Raw genomic sequence first — 9,661 nt, forward strand, 5'->3', positions numbered from 1 at the left:
TGTATGTGTATCATAGCAACTAAACATGCCACATTATCCTTTCAAAAGTTCAAATTCCCAAATGGCCAAAGGACGTTTTTGTACTCGATACAAGCAAGAAGGAGTCTCGACAAAGCGCTGTAAGATTAACATCAACATATTTTAGTGGGTGTTAAAATTCAAAAATTTGCATTTTCAAGCACAGATTGTAACTCTTAAGTGTAACGAAAGAAGCGCAAGTGGAGTGATTGAAGTTTGAATCGAAGCATGGAAAGTCCTTTTAGGCAGTAAAATCCTATACATATTTGGTTCCAGCGCTGTTATTTTTTCGAAAAAACAAATCGTAATACGTAGCACTTTATTTAACTTAAATACTGATTAATTTTAACTTTTAAACATGTGGCAAGCCTCTTTGAAAATATTTTCAAAATTAGGCTTTTTTAAGAATTCTTCGTTTGCCATCCATATTGTTATATGTATTTCATAAAATTTAATTTATATTTCAAACAGATGGGAGCCCACTTTAAATATATTTTCGAAATAAATATTTCTCAAGTTTCTTTCGTTTGACGTCCATATTGTTATTTCTCACAAACAGATGGCAACCTTCTTTGAAAACAATTTTCAAAATAAAATTTTCTTAAACTAGCGTCGATAAGCATCCGTATTGTAATATTTCATTAAACTTATTAACAGAATTGTGTTTAACTTCATAAAAAAATGATTTTAAAATGGAAGTTTACTTTTTAAACAGGTGGCAAACCTCATGCAATTTGTTTTCAAAATAAAGCTTTTTTATATTTTGTTAGTTTTACATCTATGTAGATATCTACATACATATATACGTATGTAGTGCAATTCCACTAAAATTATAATTTAAATTGATTTTCACTTTTTTAAGAGGTGGCAATCTTAAAAAATATTTTAATATACTTCATTTAACATTTTAATAAAATTATATTTTTCGTTTTAAGCAGATGGCAACCCTCTACAAAAATATTTTAAAAATAAAACTTTTTTAAGCCTATTTCCTTTTACACCGGTATTTTTATACCCCATTTAACACAATATCAAAAAAAAAATTTGTCTTTTTTATTTTTATTTTTTTTTTTGGAAATAAAGCTTTCTTAAACCTTGTTCGCTTGTTCCCATATAGTAATACTTCATTGAACCTTTTAATAAAGCTGAATTTTAAACGCTCTTCAAAAACATTTTCGCTGCACTGGTAAAATAAATTGAATTTAATTTCTAAACAAACAACAACCCTATTAAAAATATTTTAATACCAAAAATTTCTTAAATTTTTTTCGAGTGGGATTCATATTTTACTTTTGGACAGAGGGAAACTCTCTTCAAAAAACAGTCGAAATGCAGTTTTTTTAATTCGCATTCGTTCGACATCTTTTGATATCATAAAATTTTGCTGAACTTTTAATTTAAATTGTGATTAAAATTTTAAACTGGTGATAATTTTCTTCAAAAACATGGCAGTGAAAAACGGAGGCTCAGGAGGTAAGTATCGGCGAAAATGCGCTGCTGCAGAAACGGAATCAACCGAAACGATAGCAGGGAAAGCGGCAAATAAACTATCTGCAGGACGATGAACACTGTCAGCATGTTGGAAATACTGTAACCAGCCCATCATGTAGTCAAACGTCCCGGGACAACAATCAAGTAATGGCAAACAATTCGGGGAAAAAGAGTTCAGATCAGGAACTCCAACGAGGGATGCAGCAAAACAGAAATTCAAAACGGCGAAACGATCAAGTTATCACAGTAGTTAGGAATGCAGAAAGAAAGAATGGAATGCGGAAATAAAGAATACGCATTAAGCCAAGCTACGCAGAAGTCCTTGGGAATATTTAAAGCAAAATGATGCCCAATAAGGACGAAAAAAATATCATATCAATTCGGAAAAGAAGAGCGGCCCCAATCTTATTAGAAAAACGCAGATTTTGTTGCGGATTTTGACAGAACATCCCTTCGTTAACAGAATTTGTCCCAAAAATTTTTCAATCAAATAATCTTCTAGAAATGACGCCCACGCCGGCAATTTGAAAACTAAAGTTCAAAAATGTTGACTTCATTGTGGAATTCGGCAGAATATCTATGTATATTGCGGAACAAATGTTGTTAAGTTTTCCGACTTTAGTCTGCAATTGCCACGCCTATTTCTAGGGGTTTGTCGCCTTACAAAAAAAAAATCTTTCCGTACAAATATTATATCTGGTATAGGTATTCTATCGAAATCCGCCATAATATTTTACTTATTTCAAAAACCCAATGTTTAACACCCTACTAAATATATCTCAATCAACATAAGTTTTCGAGTATTTTCATACCATAATTTTTTTAAGTGTAAGTAAAAAAACCATTTTGTAACAGAAAATATTATTTTTTAAATAAGAAAGTCTTTTTCCCTATATACATAAATGTTATTTTTTCTCATAAATTCACATAAACACTTTTTATCACGATAATGCTATCTTATTAGCAAAAGAAAATTAATCTTTGTCACATCATCTAGCATAACTTTAACAATGAAACTGGCATAAACAATACATTACTCAGCCTTAAAAACAGTAAAAATACTATTTATCGATGAAAAACCATAAAAAATAGCAAAAATATTACAACAGCGCCACCTAGCGTTAGTTTGAGGTAAAAATGAACATCCAAAATTAGTTCTACGACCAAAAAACAGTATTACACCAGAACATTCCAGAATAATTTCATTATTTGATCGAATTTTACAGAGTTTTTTCTGTATGCAGGGTTACCAACTTTAAATATCAGATCTATAAATTTTACAAGAGGCGTGTCTATAAACAGAACACTAGAAGTTGAACTCGCAGTTTCTCGCAGACGGAACTATTTCAATTACGACACGCATACTTAGGGCCGGTTACTCATTGTTCGATTAGCTCTAACAACAGGTTAAAAATAGTTATAGAGGTTATCGACTCCCTGTTGTTTGTATTGTTAATATGCCTTTTTAAAGTAAGCACTCGAAAAATTGTATACTGTTTTATGAATTTCAGTAGATATATAAAAAATTAAAGTAATACTAGACCACAGATTTATTAACAAAAAAAACTTGTCAACAATCAGATTGGCTCATTATATATCCGCACTAGTGGAAAAATTAATTTATTTTTAATTAGACTTTATCATTATACAAAAATAACCTACATACTACATGCATACATAGATACATATGTATACGAGTATATCGAATTACTTACCTATCTATATGTCGGAACCCATTTACCCCCTCATAATTGTTTCCTCCTTTTTCTATACTTGTTCATACATACACGCATCGATGCATATAAATAATTCCATATACTTAACAATTGTAATGGCAAAGAAATCAATGAGCTTTCACAATTCACAAAAGTCGGAAGTGGCAAACGAAACAAATTTGTACTTCCCAAGTTAGTCAAGTGCAATTTGTTCCCTGAGGTGTAAATACACAACAGCGAATTCAGCAAATTTTCAAGAAACCACCAACTGCATATCAATGAACCGCAAACACTTGTGAAACAAACTTTTCCCATTGCTACATCAGGCAGAATGATTCCAGCTAGAGTGTAATCAATTGACGATTGGTAAAAGTAAACAAAAAAAAGACTCGCGCATATAGGTACGAGAATAGAATCAAGTTTTCTAAGTTTAACTAATTCGTTTTAATTTACTTTAAATAGCAACAAACAATAAATCATTAGTATAACAGAAAAGTGAAACGTTATTTCGAGCTGATTATATTTAAATACACGTACGGTAGGTAGGTAGCAAGCAGACATGCACTTGGAGGGCAATTATATTTGATAGGTAGAACATTTAGCCCAAGACTTGTTTTTCAATTTATACATTGTTCGAGAAAGGTGTATCTAATGTTAAAAAATGCTTGTGGAATTACAAAAACTTACCAAATTTAATAGAGAAAAATGTTCAACAAATTACCCGGCTCAACAAAATTTAGACGAGTTTGATTTCGAAAATCGCATTGACCTCATCTTATAAATTTTTTTTTTTATCCTCACTTTAAATCCATTTCCGAAGTGTTGAAGTGTCGGAAAATGGCCAATTTCACAAATTCAAAAAAAAAAAACTTTAAACGTTGTTTTCTTTGTACTATTTATTTATTAATGAAAATCCAGAGTAGAAATGAGTGCAAAACTCCCGGAAAGTTAAAAAAAAGTGATTTTAATAGAAATCCTTGCAATTTGATATTTTATTTAAACTTGCTTGCCTGATGTCAGAACGAATAAGAATGAAACTAAAAATCGAATAAGAATATTGTTAACATTTAAAACAAATACATACCTGCTATTGAAGAACTGATTTTTTTTTTTTACTTTTCCGCGATTCTTTCGGCGACATGAGCTAGAATCCATAGGACGAATTGTATTTTTAACCGACTTTAAAAAAAGGAAGACGGTTACAAGTTAATCGAAATATTTTTTCATGTACATATGTTATCGGATAACTTTGAACCACGTCTTCCGATTATTCTTTTTTTTTTTGTGAGAAGGGGGTACCTCAATGGTGGTCCCATACTAATTTGGGTTAGTTGCTATCTTTGTGTCAAGAAGAAATTAACGGTACTGTTAAAGTTTTACAAGAGCATTGAAGTAGGTTGTATTTTTTGGCTTAAAATTTACTTGTTATTTACAGGCGTATTTCTGAAATTTACCGTTATATGATGGGGATGGTAATTTTAGTCCGATTTCAAAAATTTTCAACATATCGCTTCTTTGAGCCAAGGTTAATAAATGTACCAAGTTTGGTAGAAATTGACAAACCGGTTACCGAGATACACATATATAGGCGTAAGTGGGTGGTGTCACGCCCATTTTTCCAAAAATCTCCATAAGTAGCATTTTCTGCTGAGAGGTCATTGTATATATTGATTTTGAGTAAATTAGCTTAAATAATTATTAATTTATCGCAGTTTTCGTATTTCTGTAAATAACCGTTATATGGGATGGGTGGGCGTGATTCTTGTCTGATTTATGATGTCAAAGGGTGTCTTAGTCAAGCTCTAAGCAATGTTCGTACCGAGCTTGGTGGGGATTGGTGAAGGGAATACAGAGGTACAGCATTTCGTCGTAGGTGGGCGGTTCCACGCCCATTTTCAAAGAATTTCATAGCTGTCTTATTTGATGCCAAAATTTACTTCGCGTACCAATTTTCAACTATGTATTTGGATCCAGCATTTACGGAAATATCGTAGTTTTTGCATATTTCGAAAATACCGTTATGTGGAAGGTGGGCGGGGTTATTATCCGATGTCGCCGCTTTTCAATCCCAACCTACCTTGGATAAAGGGAAACTTACCTACCAAATTTCGTGGGCATATCTCAATTTTTTCCAGAGTTATCGTATACACGAACAGACGGACGGACGGACAGACATGGCTTAGTCGATTTCTCTTTTCATTCTGATCATTTATATATACATTTGTCTATACAAATTTGGCTGTTACAAACAACCGTTATGCGAACAAAGTTATAATGCCTTGTGCACAAGTGCGCTCGGGTATAAAAACTAGTATCTACATTAAAGGCGAAATGGTTACAATGGTGATGATTTTAAAAGCTCCGAAAACCACTGAAAATCCACTTTTTACTAAATTGGGTGGACCTGCGAAATTGAGACTTCCTTCGATTCATTTATGCGTATTCGATTTCGTATTCGTCTTTTCCCGTACGACTTCGTCATCTTATACGTATTCGTGTCCGCCTTAGTCTTTGTCTAATTTTCGACTTCTGGTTTCTTTTTGTAATCGCTTTCGCTTTCTTATTTGTATTCATATTCATATTCAGCCTCATTGCGTTAGTCGTAAATTAGGCTAAATTGTACAACTCGACAAAATTGGCATTGTCTACTATCGTACTGAAATAAGTAAAGGACGAAAATCGTCGAAAAGTGAGCGGCACTGCCAAGTTTTCCCGTTTTAATACACTAGTCGAGTCGAAATTTTGGGCAATGACATGAAATTTTCGATACGATTCTACTCTCGAAAAACGACTTGCATTCGATGCGACTCCCGCAATGAGGCTGATTACTCTTTGTCTTCCTGTTCGTGTTCGTCTTCGCATTTGACTTCGTTTTCGTACATTTTCGCCGCGCCTACGTATCTGCATATTCTTATTCACATCCGACTTCGTATTCGATTTCGTTTTAAAATTTTTCGCAACTGTCACACAAAAGAAATTTTGATAGAAGAAAATTTATTTTCCATTTCTTTGACGTCATTTTGTATGAGTTTTCCGAGAGCTGTATACTAAGCTTAAATAAGAACAGCGTGAACGGCGAATATTTTGTTCCAAGAAGCATTCATCAGAGATACAGCGAAATGTTTGGGGATGCTTTTCTTGCAATCAGCCTGAATATCTGATTTTAAAACTTAAAAGATATAAAATACGCATTTAAATTGCTACAGGTAGTTTAGGAAAACTTAACATACCATCAATTGAGATGCGAATCTGGGTGTTCGCCTGGCCAAAAAGGTATTTTCAGCCACAAAATGGCCAAGTCCCCTTCGCCGCCAGTTGCAAGTGGAGATGCCGTTTTTAAATCGATTAAACCTGAGAACGATTAATCGAGCCCTTCCGGTCCGATTTTTTAGTTCCGATTCGATTAAAAAAATTCGAGAATCGACCGTCGATTTTTCCTCAATTGATGTATATTGATCTACGGTTTACCTCAGAAAATCTATAAAATTTTAAATAAATTTTGGCAAAAATTATGGGGCTTGACACCTCCCAACTTTTTAACTTGAGCGAGCAAAGGCCAAAGTATTCAATAACCTGCCTCTCTTTGTCCTCTTGGGTAATGCTACAACAAAAACTCCAAAAATCGGAATTCGAAACTTTATGGAAATTTTCACAAAAATTTTGCACTCCCTAATTACTCCTATGTATGCAAAAAAAATCCACTTATGTATATACGTAAGCTACCTTGTATTATACACTTTTTAAAATAGTGGTTAATTTCGTAGTAAAACATACTTTTTTACAATTTTTTTCATTTGTAGTCAAAAAACAAAAATAGCAAAAAAAATTAAACATTTCCTAGAGTAAGGTTAATATGAATTTCCACTAAGCATTAAATGACAAAAATTTTAATGACAATGTTGGGCATTACGTTCAAAAAAATAGCCATTATTGCGATTCATGAAACAACTTTGCAACTATGCAAACAAAATTGTATGAACGACTTATCGCAACTCCGGATTGCAAATGTAAATTTTTTTTTTTTAAATGCTGCACATAAGTGAAAAAGAAACGTTTTTACCATTACATACATTGGCATACATGTTTTAGCATTTTGTTTTTTTTTTTTTCAAAGTATTTACGAATTGTTGCTACTCGATAGGTTATGAATAAAACAGGATATTAAAAATGATAATAAAAAAAAAACTACAAAGTGATTAATAAAAAAGTACGCTTTAAAAATTACAATAATAGTTTGGTCAGATCGCCGTGTTCTGTTGCTTTGTAAAAATTAAGTAAAAGACGTTATTTGACCAAATATATGAATCGATCTAGCATCGATTATTTTTATTTCGATTAAAATTTTTTATTTTTTTCGATCTGGCATCTCCAGTTACGAGTCAACTTGGTGTGTTAGTAGACGAGTGCACAATCGAACTTCCTTTTATATTCACTGCCAGAAGCTTCAATATTTCTGCCACAAAATCCATCACCGCACTCTTCGTCACGTAGACCAAGCAATTAGGCTAACCAATCACTTCCCCAAGGTAGGGCATACATATGCATGTCACTTGCAATATTTTACGAACCATGAACAAAAGCCCTAAGCCGCTACCCAACAGCCCGGCAGTGCATCCTGGCCGGTCGGTGGTACCATTGGCTGCGCAGAAAAATATTCAAAGGTACCGGAACCGGTGCGGCTACAGGCTGTCATCTCATGTCGTCCGAGCAGTACCTCCACGACGAATGGCAGATGCGGGCGCCAAGCTATCGGAGCAGTGTCTCATCGGATATGAGTGGAGGAACTACCGTTACAAAGTGCTGCTGAAAAATAGTAATAAACTTCTGCCGAAAAGCAGGCAACACCTCTTCCTGCTCTAGCTAGACGACCCCCGGCATCAGAGTTGCTAACCCTTGCCGATCAACTGAAGACGTATGGGGAATGAAAACTAGTTTAAGAGACGGGTGCCTTATTTTCACCCTGAATGTGAACTAATCATAAGAGGTTGTAAAGTGTGGTGTCAATGCATGTATGCTGATAGCGTGGCGTTTTTTGAGTTGGATATTAGTGAAGAAAATGACATTTGCTTAAAAGAGCATTGCCCTTAGTATGTTTGTACCTTTTAAAACTAAGTTTGCTTACATTAGCACTAATCGCCAAACTTACATTACCACGAAAAAACAAGAATATTTAAAGCAACGTAAAGAGAACACAAAGGCTACATATATTAGCGGCTATATTTTTTTTCACTAGGTTGATGCCTTCGCTTTTGATTAGTCTATTCCGCCTGAGGAAAGGTCTATTCGTATTAATTGAATTATGTTCACGTATGCCGAACACGTATCAAGCAAATTGTAAGTGAAAAAAAAGAAACCTAACAAATAAAAATAGAAAGAATGTCTAGCCAATAAATTAAAGCTTAATAGCTATGGCAGAGGAATGGTATGAAGGGATTATGTACTGTCTTAATTTTAGTATTTCAGTATTTATTTATATTTTTTTCTTTTACAGTAAATAAACTCCTCACTTACAAATGTACATACATATGTACATAAAACACAATAACAAACAAATAAAAATGGGCAAACAAAGGGCGAATCCGTGTAAATCAGCGCGTTGATACAAGAGTTAAAAATACCCAAAGGTGCGAATAGTAAGTCCCAGGTGGCACTTCATTGTCCAAAAATAGACAACAAAGCACTCCTAATGGCGGACAGAAATGTTTTATTCATAATTCCAGCTGAGGGGCAAGTACATAGGTTACAAGTGAATGATTTCATTTCTTATTTGTTGGTTAACATTTTCTGCTTCCGAGCAAATCCGACAAAACACTCAAATTGTTAGTAAAATCAAGGTACCAAAAAAAAACGAATGACACAACAGCAAGCGCTGCTAAAACAAATAAAATCGACTTACCGCTCCCGCGAGGCACATTTGACACTGAATGTTTTTGCTGTTGTTGCTTCTGTTGTGGTTGCGGTTGCTGTTGTTGATGTACGGTAGTAGTTGTTGATTGCTGCTCCTGCTGCTGCTGATGTGGCGCTGATATGACTACACCTCCTGCGCCTCCACGTGTATCTAATTTCAACTGGACATCCGATAGACATATTTGCGTTTCCTGCTGTGGTTGTTGTTGCTGCTGTTGCGTTGCTTGAGTGTCAACAATTCTCATGCCACTTGTGCCAATATTTTTGTTAGTACTTGCCGCAACTGTATTATGGCTTTTACTGCCACTGACCACCACAACTTTACCCACACCCACACCATTGACGCTCGCATTGTTATTATTGCTTGCGCTATTATTGGCAAACACTGTTGTTGCATTGGCTAAACGAAAATGTGTTGAAGCTGTTGTGGCAGCAACAGCAGCGGGCATCGCCGATTTCTTTGTCATCGCAACTAATGATGGCACGTTGCCGCTAGTACGATTCACTGTGATATTGCCCAACCTAGTTGT

General features: G+C 34.3%; 1 protein-coding gene across 4 annotated transcripts in view; it reads right to left on the reverse strand.

The window, feature by feature from the left end:
- The window catches only part of LOC118742580, a gene marked incomplete at its 5' end in the record, with an annotated part of 108,103 nt that extends 98,442 nt beyond the window's left edge, over positions 1-9,661 (reverse strand). For all 4 annotated transcript variants that reach the window (XM_036474761.1, XM_036474759.1, XM_036474762.1 and 1 more), the window contains 1 exon segment: positions 9,121-9,661. In XM_036474761.1, the coding sequence (XP_036330654.1) occupies positions 9,121-9,661 (541 nt within the window).

The sequence above is a fragment of the Rhagoletis pomonella genome, unplaced genomic scaffold, assembly GCF_013731165.1.
Source record: "Rhagoletis pomonella isolate Grant_MI unplaced genomic scaffold, Rhpom_1.0 Rhpom_scaffold_00007, whole genome shotgun sequence".
Lineage (NCBI taxonomy): Eukaryota > Metazoa > Arthropoda > Insecta > Diptera > Tephritidae > Rhagoletis > Rhagoletis pomonella.